Source organism: Odontesthes bonariensis, chromosome 23 (genome assembly GCF_027942865.1).
Source record: "Odontesthes bonariensis isolate fOdoBon6 chromosome 23, fOdoBon6.hap1, whole genome shotgun sequence".
NCBI lineage: Eukaryota > Metazoa > Chordata > Actinopteri > Atheriniformes > Atherinopsidae > Odontesthes > Odontesthes bonariensis.
In genome coordinates this window covers 116,810-133,722 of record NC_134528.1, presented here as the reverse complement: position 1 = coordinate 133,722, position 16,913 = coordinate 116,810, and the positions used below count along the sequence as shown (strand labels likewise).

The 16,913-nt window shown below is 45.6% G+C and overlaps 1 protein-coding gene across 1 annotated transcript; it reads left to right on the top strand.

The window, feature by feature from the left end:
* Positions 1-546: 546 nt before the first annotated feature.
* On the top strand, positions 547-7,794 carry LOC142373715 (protein phosphatase 1 regulatory subunit 3C-B-like). Its single transcript, XM_075457091.1, has 3 exons — positions 547-732; positions 3,910-4,308; positions 5,844-7,794. The coding sequence occupies exons 2-3, from the start codon at positions 3,936-3,938 to the stop codon at positions 6,425-6,427; spliced, it is 957 nt and encodes a 318-aa protein (XP_075313206.1). The 5' UTR covers positions 547-732; positions 3,910-3,935; the 3' UTR covers positions 6,428-7,794.
* Positions 7,795-16,913: the final 9,119 nt, after the last annotated feature.

Sequence of the window (16,913 nt, the reverse complement as noted above, 5' to 3'; positions counted from 1 at the left end):
TAATTTTAATTTTTTATTCATGAAATGTGGCTGTTTCAGCAATATACAGAGCGCAGTACAATAGAAAAATATGAGAAAAATTAAAAAAGTGATCATTTGAAATAAAGATATAAACATAATGCATAGAAAAACAATTGAAAAACAGGTCTTACCTGTCAGTCCAGTCTCAGGGCTAAGTGAGTCGCTGCCTTACAGCTGGAGCACAGGCAAACAACAGGTTTTACCTGTCAGTCCGGTCTCTGGGCTAAGTGAATCTCTGCCTTACAGCTGGAGTACCTGTCAGTCCACTCTCAGGGCTAAGTGACTCTTCAACTTACAACTGGAGCACAGGCAAACAACAGGTTTTACCTGTCAGTCCTCTCTCAGGGCTAAGTAACTCCCCAATTACAGCTGGAGCACAGGCTCCGCCCAGGTGACGTCAGTCGGAGAGCTTGATCTTTTGTTTAGGGCTTCTCTCTCATTGGATGACACGAACAGCTCCGAGCGGCTAAGCGCGCTGATTGGCTGCTCCTCGCGGACTCTCCATCTCTGAGCGGCTGTCGGGGGGCGTGTCCGTGCGCGCGGCAGGCAGCGGCAGGTCTCCCGAGTAAAATGGCTGCAAGAGAAACGAGAAGAAGAAGAAAAAAGTGACGCGGCGGCCGGGAGACGCTCCTGCGAGCATCTGGTGTGTGTCGGTGTCACGCGGATTGTACCGGATTCTCCCGCGTGGAACTTCTGTTTGAACTGTGCAAGGTGAGAGGCACGCGCTGCGCAAATTAAAGTGCGCAACAGCAGCTGACGGCCGGCGCGAGCCTGGCTGTACAAATAATCTGCTGATAGATCCATTTAAAGCCAGTTTACCGACCTCAGACCAGTTCATAAACCAGTTTACTGACCTCAGACCAGTTTACTGACCAGTTTATATACCTGAAACCAGTTTATAGATCCATTTAAAGCCAGTTTACCAACCTCAGACCAGTTCATAAACCAGTTTACTGACCAGTTTACTGACCTGAAACCAGTTCATAAACCAGTTTACTGACCTCAGACCAGTTCATAAACCAGTTTACTGACCTCAGACCAGTTTACTGACCAGTTTATATACCTGAAACCAGTTTATAGATCCATTTAAAGCCAGTTTACCAACCTCAGACCAGTTCATAAACCAGTTTACTGACCTGAAACCAGTTTACTGACCAGTTTACTGACCTGAAACCAGTTTATAAACCAGTTTACTGACCTGAAACCAGTTTATATACCTGAAACCAGTTTATAGATCCATTTAAAGCCAGTTTACTGACCTGAAACCAGTTTATAAACCAGTTTACTGACCTGAAACCAGTTTATATACCTGAAACCAGTTTATAGATCCATTTAAAGCCAGTTTACCAACCTCAGACCAGTTCATAAACCAGTTTACTGACCTGAAACCAGTTCATAAGCCAGTTCAACCTGGAATCAGTTTATAGACCAGTTTTCAGACCACTTTACTGACCCAAGACTAGTTTTCAGACCATTTTACTGACCCAAGACTAGTTTTCAGACCATTTTACTGACCCAAGACTAGTTTCCAGACCACTTTACTGACCCAAGACTAGTTTCCAGACCACTTTACTGACCCAAGACTAGTTTCCAGACTACTTTACTGACCCAAGACTAGTTTCCAGACCACTTTACTGACCCAAGACTAGTTTCCAGACCACTTTACTGACCCAAGACTAGTTTTCAGACCATTTTACTGACCCAAGACTAGTTTTCAGACCATTTTACTGACCCAAGACCAGTTTCCAGACCACTTTACTGACCCAAGACTAGTTTCCAGACCACTTTACTGACCCAAGACTAGTTTTCAGACCATTTTACTGACCCAAGACCAGTTTCCAGACCACTTTACTGACCCAAGACTAGTTTCCAGACCACTTTACTGACCCAAGACTAGTTTTCAGACCACTTTACTGACCCAAGACTAGTTTCCAGACCACTTTACTGACCCAAGACTAGTTTTCAGACCACTTTACTGACCCAAGACTAGTTTTCAGACCACTTTACTGACCCAAGACTAGTTTTCAGACCATTTTACTGACCCAAGACCAGTTTCCAGACCACTTTACTGACCCAAGACTAGTTTTCAGACCATTTTACTGACTCAAGACCAGTTTCTAGACAATTTTACTGACCCAAGACTAGTTTTCAGATCACTTTATTGACCCAAGACCAGTTTCCAGACCATTTTACTGAACCAAGACCAGTTTCTAGACCACTTTACTGACCCAAGACCAGTTTATTTACTTGAGACCAGTTTCCAGAGCATTTAACTGACCCTTGATCAGTTTATGATTTTCAGATCAGTTAAACAGTCAGTAAACAAATCATTTTTTATATTTTCCATTCGTCACCAACCAATAATCATAATTTTTGTTGTACATTGTACATCTTGTACATTTTTGCTTATTCCTTGTTTTGTGTATGTGAACTGTGATGTTAGTATGCTGTGTTGTGTTGCACTCGTGTTGTATTTTGTATCCTGATTTGTAATCAGTGATTTGTGTATTCTGTGCCCGTCTTTATAAGCTACTCAGGGCTCCAGAGTGCGAACAATTTTCTCAATGGTGTGACTAAAAAAAATCTGAGGTTGCACCGGTGCAACCACCCGTTCAAGAAAAAAAAAAATCCATTAGACCCATATCGTGGTCTAAACCAATCAGAGATGGTGAATGGCGGGACCCCCCTCTGATTGGCCCGTGTACGTTTGAACATGTGCATCCTGTAGTCAGACAGAAAGGTGATGAACCGTCAGATAAACAGTGGATGTAGCTGCAGGTGATAAGATGAAAAGAACGATTGACAACTTTTTGGGAGACTTCGCCTCTTTTGACATGAAGCTGTGTAACATCCCATATCAGCGACATCATTTCTGAACATCTTCTTACCCCCTGCTGCGTCCTGTGAGCAGAGTTCCAGCCTCGTTTTGGTGTTGATGAAGGTAGTCCGGCTAGTTGGCTGGGGTTTAAAAAATAAAGCGTTTTGCTTCTCAGAACAATATGCGTTCAACAGAGTAATACATTTGCATCCAAAATGGTTCTCCAGGAAAAAGTCAGACCTCACAATCGTTTGGCCCTATTTTCTCTCCCTTCGTATCACTGCCTGCTGCCGCCTGCCGACAGCTGCGCCTGTTACGGTGTTTGCTGCTCGGAAGCAGGGGACTGCTCGCTCTGCACTTCGGTCTGCACAGCAGGTAAAGGAAAGGAAAATAAAAGAAAGGAAAGGAAAGGGAGGTAAAGAAAAGGAAGGGAAATGCAATGCAAGGCAAGGCAAGGCAAGGACACCAAAGGAAAGGTAAAGGAAAAGATAAGATAAGGAAAGGAAACAAAAGAAAAGAAAAGGAAAGCTCTGACTTTTTCCTGGAGAACCATTTTGTGATGCAAATGTATTACTCTGTTGAACGCATATTGTTCTGAGAAGCAAAACGCTTTATTTTTTAAACCCCAGCCAACTAGCCGGCCTACCTTCATCAACACCAAAACGAGGCTGGAACTCTGCTCACAGGGTCCCACATATTCTCTGAAAAGCCTTCAGTTGATCCAAAATGCTGCAGCCAGAGTTCTGATGAGAACTAACAGCAGAGATCATATTTCTCCAGTTTTAGCTTCTCTTCATTGGCTCCCTGTTAAATTCAGAATAGAATTTAAGATTCTTCTCCTTACATATAAAGCTCTTAATGACCGAGCTCCATCATATCTTAAAGATCTCATTGTAAGATATTTTCCCAACAGAGCACTTTGCTCTCAGACTGAAATCTGTTGTTTTTTAGCTTGTTTATTGGAGTTTATTGGATTATTGTCATATTACCATGAACTGGCTTCTAATTGGCTTGACTTGGATTGCATATTTGTGCCTTGAGACGACATTTGTTGTGATTTGTCTCCTCAGGGTCGTCCTGAACTCCTTTTCCCACCATGCCCGTCGACATGGCCGTCAGGATCTGCCTCGCCAGCTCTCCTCCACTGCGCTCATTCCTTAGTAACCATGACAACCACTGTTCATCGTCAGCCTCTCTGTTTCAACGCTGCCGACTGCCACGGCCGTGTCTGTCCTCTGAATGCTGCCACGCCTTCGCCACGGCAACCACAGCCTCCACCGCGGCGGGCGCCATCAGCCCGGAGACGCGCAGCCTGAGGAAGAGGGTGGTGTTCGCTGACTGTCGGGGTTTGGCGCTCACTACCATTCACGTCTTCGACCAGGCGGAGGACGACCCTCTGGGCGAGCTGCAGTTCCACCTGACGGAGATGGAGCGCGTCACCGCCGGACTGCACCTGACCGACGGCAAAGGTGATCCAGCCGATCCGTAGGAACCGCGGTCACAGTTTATGGGTTAATGAGAGATGAAGGGAAACTGGTGTGGTGATTACAGGGCTCTAGACTAAGGCTGTGTTTGAAACCGCCTACTACATACTACATACTACATACTTCCATACTACATACTACATACAACATACTACATACTACATACAACATACTACATACTACATACAACATACTACATACTTCCATACTACATACTACATACTACATACTCATCGATCAGACAGTATGCAGAGCATTTACCCACAATGCATTTCACTCCTGCCCGAGCCGAAATCAGCCGGCCTGAAGCTGATTTCCCTTAAGCTCTAAACTCTGTAAACTTTAGCAACATTTGAAACATTTTCAGGAGAGAAAGTAGTCGTTTAGATCCCCAACGTGTTGAAAACCTGACAAAATACCGGCCATTTACAATTTTGTTCCCACGAATTCGGCGCTACTAAAGCTAGCTGCAGTGAGCAACGCACTTCCTGTTATTTTCACAAAATAAAATACCCGTTGCCTTTTATCATAGGGAAAGCCATTACCATACAATTGGTGCTTTTGTTTTGAAAACAGGAAGTGAACCTACCCTCGTTGTAGCTAGCTTGAAACTGCCGTTTTGACAGGAAATGACGATCGGTGACGTCACGTTACGTTGCATCTTGGGTAGTTTGAGTATGAGTAGTAACCTCATGATGCATACCCAACATTTCAGAGAATCTAGTATGCATCCGGGAACTTAAAAAAGGTTAAAGTTAGTGGGAGTAGTGGGAGAAGTAGGCTGTTTCGAACACAGCCTAACTTTTTGCACTGGTTGCACTGGTACGCCTAACTTTTTTTTCTTAGGTGCACCAGCACAAAAGTTAGGTGCACCCAAATTTTCAACCGCATTGCATTTAACACAGGTTCACTTTATTTTTTTTCCCTTTAAATCGCTGTCCATATAGGCAATTTTGACTTGTAAACGATTAACTAGCAATCTGATCAAAATAAAGTTCTTTATTTGAAGCACAATTCTACAAACTTACTGAACTTAACTTACTAACTACTTACTAAAAAAGTGTCGGTGCTTAAAGTACTTCACTGGCCTGAAATTTAAACTTAAAACATCTCAAGATAAATTAAATAAAAAGAAAATCTAAATTAAAATGGCAAGTGTTTTAAGGGCTTCAAACTGAACATCTCATGGCTCAATGTCTTATGGACTATCCTCCATTGGTCGCACTCTAGAGCCCTGGATTAGTTACCGAGTCTCTTCTCCAAACATTCAGTTTTCTAAGATCACAGTTGATCTGTCTGGCTCTGGATTGGGTGAATATTAACGGTGACATCTTTACTTTTCATAGCAGCCGCTCTGATTGGCTGCTGCCTACCACCGTCAATAATATTTTGTCTTAGATAAAAAGAATCTGGACCAAAGAACTTGGATTGGACCAGAATTTTAAATCGGTCCAGTCCTGAGTGGGCAGAGGTGGAACCATATTTTTGTTACCAAACCGCTGCTTGTGTTCTGTTTCCAGACTCTACAGATTCCGTTTCCAGCCTGGTTCTGGACTTCACACCACCGGCTGAGGACTACCTGGACCTCAGGAACCGTCTGAAAGCCCAGCAGGTTTGTTTGGAGACCTGCTCGGTCCAGGAGCGCCTCCTCTCCGGCACCATCCAGGTGCGGAACATCTGCTTTGAGAAGGCCGTGTCGGTCCGGATCACCTTTGACTCGTGGAGCTCCTTCCAGGACGTTCCCTGCAGATACCTGAACAATGTCTACGGCTGCCCTGATACCGACACCTTTTCCTTCTCGCTCTCACTGCTGGAGGACCCGGACTTTTCCGGCAGAGTGGAGTTCTGCATCCGGTACCAGACTCGGGACCAGATCTTCTGGGACAACAACTTTGGGAACAACTATCAGCTGGCAACGGTGGATCCGAATGGCTGTTCGAGCCGGATTCCAGAGAAAACGGCAGGGCTCGAGATCCAGAGGGACCACAGACCAGAGAAGAGGGAAATGGAGTTCGATCCGTTTGGAAGTCCCAGAACATTGGCAGGGATCTTCCCTGAGTGGCAGAGCTGGGGTCGGGTAGAAACCAGCGCCCCCTACTGGTGACACTGGTTTTAAGGTTGCACCCAGTCTGATTTTATCCTCCAGAGTCCCACCAGCTTCACATGAGCACCAAACCTTCCTCTAGATGTGATCCAGAACCATTTGTTTACGCAGCACTGCTTCCACTCTGTGTTCAGGACAGATGCTGACCTCTGGGCGGACAGTTGGAGCAAAGCATCCTGGTCGTTTTCCTTCCAAATCCTCCAGGCTTTGAATATATCAGGGACCAGAACTGACCTACAACCCAAGCTGATCCGCCAAATCTTTTGCACAACTTAATCCTGAAAAGCAACTTTCTCAGGGCTCCCAGGAAGAACTCCCAGGAAGGATTCTAAGGAAGGACTCCCAGGAAGGACTCCCGGGAAGGACTCTAAGGAAGGACTCCCGGGAAGGACTCCCAGGAAGGATTCTAAGGAAGGACTCCCAGGAAGGATTCTAAGGAAGGACTCCCGGGAAGGACTCCCGGGAAGGATTCTAAGGAAGGACTCCCGGGAAGGACTCCCGGGAAGGATTCTAAGGAAGGACTCCCAGGAAGGACTCTAAGGAAGGACTCCCAGGAAGGATTCTAAGGAAGGACTCCCAGGAAGGACTCCCAGGAAGCTGACAGAACTTCTCAGGAGGCTTTTTCAAAGTGACAATTTGAAATTTGTACTTCGAGACCTTAAGGTCCAGTTCACCATATCTGGAACCAGTCCCACAATCGGCATTGAACAAAGTTCCGTCAGAACTTTCATGTTTAAACCTGAGCCTGTGGGTCAGAGCTCCAGAGGTGGGTCATTAGGTCTGATGTCCGGCCACAGGAAGCCTTTCATCCTTGTTACTGGAACTTGAGCCTAGTTTCCTGGTCGTGGTGTTGGCTCGTTGGTCAGTAAATGCAACTGGTGCTTGTTAGTGTGCACATTTTTAAAAGTTTTCAGGTCATTTGTCAAACTTGTTCAGGTTTTTAAGGGATCTTTAGATGGTATTGGTGCTGTCCTGGTACCGATCTGTGGCCCAGCATGAGCGCGCAGCATCTTATTTCGTGGCAGTTTCTGGTTGTAAAAGGAAGTGTTGGTGCACTGATCCGGATGTGGATTCCCTGAGTTCTTCTGCTCCCTGCTGTCTGCTGGTATGGAAGCAGCACTGCAGCCCACTTCTTCTGATTCTGTCGGCAGTCTGGCATGTTTTTAACGGGTTAAATTAAATGGATTTTAATGTTTGTCACGCTGCCACGTCAGGTTTCAGTTGCTGTTTTTTTCTGACTCAGTTGGACCTTTGTTGGCTGCAGAACTGTGTGGAACAGGCAGGTCTGCGGTTAAAGATGCTGTAGATCAGAACCACTTTGAACCAGTGGGCCTCTGGTTCCGTGAGCCTGTAGGGTTTAACGTAGGGTAGGGGTAGGGTAGGGTAGGGTTCAACAGGGTTTAATGTAGGGTAGGGGTAGGGTAGGGTTCAACGGGGTTTAACGTAGGGTTCAACAAGGTTTAACTTAGGGTAGGGTTGGGTAGGGTTCAACGGGGTTTAACGTAGGGTTCGGTAGGGTAGGGTAGGGTTCAACGGGGTTTAACGTAGGGTTAGGGTAGGGTTAGGGTAGGGTTGGGTAGGGTTCAACGGGGTTTAACGTAGGGTAGGGTTCGGTAGGGTAGGGTTCAACGGGGTTTAACGTAGGGTTAGGGTAGGGTAGGGTTCAACGGGGTTTAACGTAGGGTAGGGTTTAAGGCTCGACTGTGGGTGGACCTGATGCTGGGAGTCAGAAATGATTAGTTGGCCCATTTGATTGGACAGCATCTCTGCTGCTGCTTAAAAAAGTTTGATTGTTCTTAATTTTCCACTCGAAGCTAAGCTAGCAAAGTAAAACAGTGGACCCGGGATTCAGTTTGGCATCGCAAACAATTAAAGACCCCAATTAAAGCTGGGGTGGGAGTCCAGCCTCTGGGAGTCCGACCTCTGGGAGTCCGACCTCTGGGAGTCCGACCTCTGGGAGTCCGACCTCTGGGAGTCCAGCCTCTGGGAGTCCAGCCTCTGGGAGTCCATTCTCTGGGAGTCCAGCCTCTGGGAGTCCAGCCTCAGGGAGTCCGACCTCTGGGAGTCCGACCTCAGGGAGTCCGACCTCAGGGAGTCCGGCCTCTGGGAGTCCGGCCTCTGGGAGTCCGGCCTCTGGGAGTCCGGGTGGGAGTCCAGCCTCAGGGAGTCCCGGGTGGGAGTCCGGTTGGGAGTCCGGGTGGGAGTCCAGCCTCAGGGAGTCCCGGGTGGGAGTCCCGGGTGGGAGTCCCGGGTGGGAGTCCCGGGTGGGAGTCCCGGGTGGGAGTCCCGGGTGGGAGTCATGGGTGGGAGTCCCGGGTGGGAGTCCAGCCTCAGGGAGTCCCGGGTGGGAGTCCAGCCTCAGGGAGTCCCGGGTGGGAGTCCCGGGTGGGAGTCCAGCCTCAGGGAGTCCCGGGTGGGAGTCCCGGGTGGGAGTTCCGGGTGGGAGTCCAGCCTCAGGGAGTCCCGGGTGGGAGTCCAGCCTCAGGGAGTCCCGGGTGGGAGTCCGGGTGGGACTACAACGTTGCGTCAAGACGGCAAGCAGCGAGCTGCACTAATGGCACAGATTGTTTTTTTTAATTGGCTAGCTAAAGCTACGTGACGGCTAGCATCGGTAATGACACTGTAACAGGACTGTGAAGGAAAGATGTGATGATGATGTAATGATGATGTAATGATGTAGCTGAAGCAGGAAGTGATTTACGCAGCCTGCTGACTGTTCCTTTTGTGTGTTTCCTCAGAATAAAAGTGTAATAAAGTTTACTGGTCTTATTCTTTTCTCTGATGACATCATCGTGTTTTTATTCGTGCTCAGGTGAAGTGGAAGAAAACCCGGAGCAGCGAACTGAGGCCCGAGTCGTACATTTCATGTACAAACATACATTGCAGCAGGGAGTGGAAGAAGCATTAAAAATACATAAAAGAATATTAAGAGAAACAAATAAAATAAATCGAAAAGATATCGTGCAGATTTCATGCATAGACACATGAGAACAGAAATGTCTTTAACCTGGATTTAAAAATGTCTACATTTGGTGAAAGTTTAATCTCCACTGGCAGTTTGTTCCACTTGTTTGCAGCATAACAGCTAAATGCTGCTTCTCCATGTTTAGTCTGGACTCTGGACTGGACCAGCTGACCTGAGTCCTTGGATCTAAGAGCTCTGCTGGCTTTATATTCTCTGAACAGATCACAGATGTAAACCATCAGCAGACTTTTAAAATCTATTCTGTGACTGACTGGAAGCCAGAGTAAAGATTTTAAAGCTGCTGTGATGTGTTCAGATCTCTTAGTCCGGGTTAAAACTCCAGCAGCAGCGTTCTGGATGAGCTGCAGATGTTTAATGCTCTTTTTGGGAAGTCCAGTTAAAAGAGCGTTACAGTGATGGAGTCTGCTGGAGATGAATGCATGGATGAGTTTCTCCTGGAAACCTTTAATTCTGTTGATGTTTCGATGTTTCTGAGGTGGTAAAAAGCTGCCTTGGTGACGGCTTTGATGTGGCTGCTGAAAGTCAGATCTGAGTCTATCAACACTCCGAGGTTACCAACTTGGTTAGTGATTGTAAGGGCCCGAGTCTCAAGATATTTACCAACGCTGACCCTCTTCTCTTTGCTACCAAGCAGAATGATCTCAGTTTTGTCTTCATTTAACTGTAGAAAATTCTCTCTCATCCAGGTGTTTACTTCCTCCAGACACTGACACAGTACGTCTGCTGGGCTGCAGTTGCCATGGTGACAGAGACACATAAAGTTGTGTATCGTCTGCATAACTGTGATAATTGATGTTAAAGTTCTGCAATATCTGAACCAAAAGGAGCATATACAAGTTAAACAGAAGAGGTCCAAGAATTGACCCCTGGGGGACTCCACCAGTCATGGCCACGTACAGGAAGAACGTCCTGACTGACTTCTTCATGTAATGTAGTACATAAAGTTTAGACCTGTTTCTGTGTTTGTGGCTGCCAATAAAACCGGATCACTTCTTCTTCTTCTCTGGTTTCTGGGAGGTCAGACGGTGTCGATTCAAAGTTCAAAGGTCACTATGCAGATGTGTGTGTGTACATTAGGATGATGGTGGTGATGACCACAGAAGGATCAGGGTCTGATCAGGGTTAGTTAGTTAGTTATTTGTTTATTTGTGACAGGACTCTGCATATTAATAAACATAAAATGTAAATATGCCAGATTTAGCTCCAAGGCTAATTTCCATCTGTAGTCCTGCTGTTCACACTAAAATCAAGACAAGACAAAGATAAAAACCGGAAACAAGAAAACAAAACGTACAACATTCCACATCACTTAACCACATCACAAGATAAAACTAAAACTAAAACTACCCTTCATGTTTACAGTCAAGGTTATCTGTAAGACACGTTGTTTCTTAAAAGCTACATATGTTGAATTTTCCCTTATGGCCAACGGAACTGTTGTTCCATGTAATGCAACCAAAGACTGATAGGACCTTCTGTGCAAATGCCGTTCTCCTAAACTGTAGCTCACAGTCCCCCCTGGTGGCTGATCTTGTCATTGTCACCCTGTTTTTCTGTTAAATGAAGTTACCCAGGGGCGGTGGTGCCAGCCCGTTCAGAGATCTATAGATGAGACAGGTGCTTTTGAATGTTCTGAGATTCTCAAAGGTTAATAAGTAGTGCTTTTTAAAAATTGGGCAGTGATGGGAAGACTGGGGCTTCCGATCGTAGACCTTTACGGCTTTCTTGTATAGTTGTTTAATTGGTTTAAGAGTGGTGACAACTGCAAACATCCAGGATGTAAAACAGTATTCGATATGGGATAAAATCATACGGTGCAGGTAGGCTTTTGCAACTGCATTTGTAATAAAAGGTCTGATTCAGGATTTAGGGTTCAGGATGTTCCTGATTTTAACAACATTACGAACACATCAGCAGGAGAATGGATCTGTTGGCAGATCAGAACCAGATATAGAACATATAAAACATTCAGAACATACAGAACATATAGAACATTCAGAACATACAGAACATATAGAACATACAGAACATACAGAACATTTAGAACATATAGAACATACAGAACATACAGAACATATAGAACATACAGAACATACAGAACATACAGAACATATAGAACATACAGAACATACAGAACATACAGAACATATAGAACATACAGAACATATAGAACATATAGAACATACAGAACATACAGAACATATAGAACATACAGAACATACAGAACATATAGAACATACAGAACATACAGAACATACAGAACATACAGAACATATAGAACATACAGAACATACAGAACATACAGAACATATAGAACATACAGAACATACAGAACATACAGAACATACAGAACATATAGAACATACAGAACATACAGAACATATAGAACATACAGAACATACAGAACATACAGAACATATAGAACATACAGAACATACAGAACATACAGAACATATAGAACATATAGAACATACAGAACATACAGAACATACAGAACATATAGAACATACAGAACATACAGAACATATAGAACATACAGAACATACAGAACATATAGAACATACAGAACATACAGAACATATAGAACATACAGAACATACAGAACATATAGAACATATAGAACATACAGAACATACAGAACATATAGAACATACAGAACATACAGAACATACAGAACATACAGAACATACAGAAAATATAGAACATACAGAACATACAGAACATATAGAACATACAGAACATACAGAACATACAGAACATATAGAACATATAGAACATACAGAACATACAGAACATATAGAACATATAGAACATACAGAACATATAGAACATACAGAACATACAGAACATACAGAACATACAGAAAATATAGAACATACAGAACATACAGAACATATAGAACATACAGAACATACAGAACATACAGAACAGCTGTGAATTATACCAAGGAGCCAGCCTCTTCTGACTGATTACCTTCCTTTTCAGAGGGGCAACATTGTCCAGTGCTGTACGCATTGAAACTATAGTGCTGTCAACAAGAGAGTCAAGTGCTGCTGGAGTAAAGTTTATGTAGTCGTCCTCTGTCATATCTGCACATGGCAGTGAAGAAAAGGATGATGGAATTAATTCTTTAAATCTGGTTACAGCATCCTCTGATAGACACCTTCTATATGTAAATTTCTTCTCAGAAACTGTTTAGTCAAGTAATGTAAACTCAAAGGTTATCAGAAAATGGTCAGATAAGACAGAGTTATGAGGGAACACTGTTATCAGAATCAGAATCAGAATCAGAATAACTTTATTAATCCCTTGCGGGAAATTCTTTTGTTGCAGTGCTCTTATTTACAGGAAAATAAAGATTAATAAGAATAAGATAGGGAAAAAAATAAAATAAAAATAAAATAAGAATAAAAATATCGATATGTACAAAAATAGAATAAACAATAAACAGTATTTACAATGCTACTCAGTAGCTAATTATTATTGTTATGACCGGGTTATTGCACATGGTGAAGTGATGTCAGAGACTGGAATTATACAGTTTGATGGCCACAGGCAGGAATGACTTCCTGTGGCGCTCTGTGGTGCAGCGTGGTGCAATCAGTCTCTGGCTGAAGGTGCTTCTGTGGCTGACCAACACATTATGAAGAGGATGTGCAGGATTGTCCAGCATGGATTTTATCCTGGACAGCATCCTTCTGTCTGACGCTGCTGTCAGAGAGTCCAGCTCCTCTCCTACAACGTGGCTGGCTTTGCGGATGAGTTTGTTCAGTCTGTTGGCGTCCTTCACCTTCAGTCTGCTGCCCCAGCATGCAACAGCGTAGAGGATGGCACTGGCCACCACAGACTCATAGAACATCCGCAGCATTGTCCGACAGATGTTGAAGGACCTAAGCCGCCTCAGAAAATAGAGGCGGCTCTGGCCCTTCCTGTAAAGGGCGTTTGTGTTTTTTGTCCAGTCCAGTTTATGGTCCAAGTGCACCCCTAAGTATTTGTAGTCCTCCACCATGTCCACGTTGACCCCACAGATGGAGACAGGGGTCACTGGGGCCTTACTCCTTCTCAAGTCCACCACCAGTTCCTTGGTCTTTGCCACGTTGAGCTGCAGATGGTTCTGCTCACACCAAGTGGCAAAGTTGTCCACCACACCCCTGTACTCCGTCTCATCACCATTGCTGATGCATCCAACTACTGCAGAGTCGTCAGAAAACTTCTGAAGGTGGCAGGTCTCTGTGCAGTAGCTGAAGTCTGTGGTGTACAGGGTGAAGAGGAAGGGAGAGAGGACGGTCCCCTGCGGGGCCCCGGTGCTGCAGATCACCTTGTCTGACCCGCAGTGCTGCAGGCGCACGTACTGTGGTCTGCCAGTCAGGTAACCCACAGTCCAGGACACAATGGGGGCATCCACCTGCATCGCCGTCAGTTTCTCACCCAGCAGAGCCGGCCTGATGGTGTTGAATGCACCAGAGAAGTCAAAGAACGTGACTCTCACAGTGCTCGCTGGCTTGTCCAGGTGAGCGTAGACGCGGTTGAGCAGGTAGATGATGGCGTCCTCCACTCCTAGTCGGGGCTGGTATGCGAACTGGAGGGGGTCCAGAAGTGGTCTGACCATGGGCCGGAGCTGCTCCAGGATGAGTCTCTCCAGGGTCTTCATGATGTGTGACGTCAGTGCCACGGGTCTGTGGTCCTTATGGCCGCTGGGGCGCGGCACCTTCGGCACAGGAACGATGCACGACGTCTTCCACATCACGGGGACCCTGTGAAGACTCAGGCTCAGGCTGAAGATGCTGTGGAGGACTCCACATAGCTGGGGGGCACAGGCTTTGAGCACCCGGGGGCTCACACCATCCGGGCCTGCAGACTTGCCTGAGTGGAGTCTGCTCAGCTGTCTCCTGACATGATCAGGGGGGAAGGTCAGTGGAGAGGTGACAGGAGGGGGAGGGGTGGAGGTGTTATGCCGGAGAGTGCAGTCAGCCTGGGAGCCGGGGGAGGTGTGAGGGGGGCCATCACAGGAAGATGAGAGGCTGCTGGACGGGGGAGGGAGAGAGTGGGGGGTGGGTGCTGGCTGCAGGTGAGCAAGGTTCACAGAGATGAATCTGTTGAAAAACAGATTCATCTCGTTGGCCATGTCCACACTGCCTTCCACTCCTCTGTTGCTGGATGGTCTGAAGCCAGTGATGGTCTTCATTCCACTCCAGACCTCTCTCATGTTGTTCTGCTGGAGTTTCGACTCCAGCTTCCTCCTGTACTTATCCTTGGCCTCTCTTATCTTCACTCTCAGCTCCCTCTGGATCGTTCGCACCTCCTCTCTGTTGCCAGCTCTGAAAGCCCTCTTCTTATTGTTGAGAACTGTTCCCTCTCAATGCCATAAGTCAGCACAAGATCAAGGGTGTGATTAAGGCAGTGAGTCGGTCTGTGAACACTCTGAGAAAATCCAATAGAGTCCAATATAGAATTAAAGTTCATATTCAGGCTGTCATTTTCAACATCTACATGAATATTAAAGTCACCCACTACAATGACTTTATCTGTACTCAGCACTAACTGGGATAAAAACTCTGAGAATTCAGACAGAAACTCAGAATAAGGGCCAGGTGGACGATACACAACAACAAACACAAGAGGTTTCTGAGATTTCCACTTTGCGTGGGAAAAACTGAGAATCAGAGATTCAAAAGAGCTCAAACTAATCTTGGGTCTGGGACTGATTAGTAACCCTGATCTGAAAATAGCTGCCACTCCTCCTCCTCTGCCTGTGGTTCCAGGAACGTGAACATTTAAACAGTCACAGGGAGTTGCTTCATTAATGCTAACATGATGCTAACATGATGCTAACATGATCCTCCTGCTGCAGCCAGGTTTCTGTAAGACAAAATATATCAATATGATGATCACAAATCAACTCATTCACTAACAGAGACTTGGAAAGGAGAGATCTGATATTCAGCAGACCACATTTAATAGTTTGATGTTTTTGTTCAGTTAAAGTTTTTGTTTTAATAATTTCTTTTTGCACAAGAGGATTTGCTCCTTTTGTGTTAATTGATTGGGTGGGTAGCAGCAGGTGGGAAGCTGCAGAGAAGTGTGTAAGACTACAACTCTGCATCCTGGTCTGAGCCCTGGGTTGTCATGTTTTAGGGTGGCAAATAAATTCATCCATATTTCTAGAAATGAGAGCTGCTCCTTCCAAAGTGGGATGGATGCCGTCTCTCCTCATCAGACCAGGTTTTCTCCAGAAAGATTGCCAATTATCTCTGTAGCCCACGTTGTTTGCTGGACACCATCTAGACAACCAGCGATTGTAAGACGACATGCGGCTAAACATGTCATCACTGGTCAGATTTGGCAGGGGTCCAGAGAAAACTACGGAGTCCGACATTGTTTTGGCAAAATTACACACCGATGCAACATTAATTTTAGTGACCTCCGATTGGCGTAACCGGGTGTCATTAACGCCGACGTGAATAACTATTTTACCATATTTACGTTTATCCTTAGCCAGCAGTTTTAAATAGGATTCTATGTCGCCCGCTCTGGCCCCTGGAATGCATTTGACTATGGCCGCTGGTGTCTCTAATGCCACGTTTCTGACTATGGAGCTGCCAATTACCAGGGTTTTGTCCTCAGCGGGTGTGTCGCTGAGTGGGGAAAATCTGTTTGAAGCGTGGACAGGTCGATGGTGAACAACGGGCTTGACTTTAGAGCTATGCCTCTTCCTGACAGTCACCCAGCCACGTTGTAATCCTGGCTGCTCAGGTTCTGCTAGGGGGAGGCTAATTGAGCTAGCTACGCTAGGTGGCCCCACACTGGCAAAAGGGGCCTGGCTCGCTATCGGTTGATTTTCAACAGTGCAGAGCCAAGCTTCCAATTCAGATAACCTCGCCTCCAACACTACAAAAAGACTACATTTGTTACATGTACCATTATCGCTAAAGGAGGCAGAGGAGTAACTAAACATCTGACACACGGAGCAGGTGAAAGCAGGAGAAGGAGGAAGAGAACTGGTGGCCATGCTACGCTAGAGAACCAACACACCGCTAAAAAGTGAAAATAAAGATCTGTAGGAGTGTGTTAGAACAGAACGGTAAGCTATAGAGTTTAACTATGCAAAATTGTGTAAGTTATAGATCGAAATAAAGTGATTATCAGTACTCCAAGCGGAGCAAGAAATTCCACAGTGCACGAGCAAGGTAACAGGAAGTGATGCAACACGTCTTACCGCAAAGCGTCACAGCTTCTTTGGGGGGTCAGCAGGTTTGGATATTCAACATGTTCTGGTTCTGGTCCAAAGGGCGGACGTTTTGTTCAACTTTACAGATTAAACTTTGTATTGTGGTTAAATTTGGGGATTAAAACATGTAAATGTGGAACCCTGATTGATCTCCTGTCAGTTATTGATCAGTCTGACGTCTGATCAACATAAATAAATGCTGTTCCAGTCTGGGTTAGATCCCCAGGACCAGAACCAGGGAACGGGCCCAGGACCAGGACCAGAACCAGGGA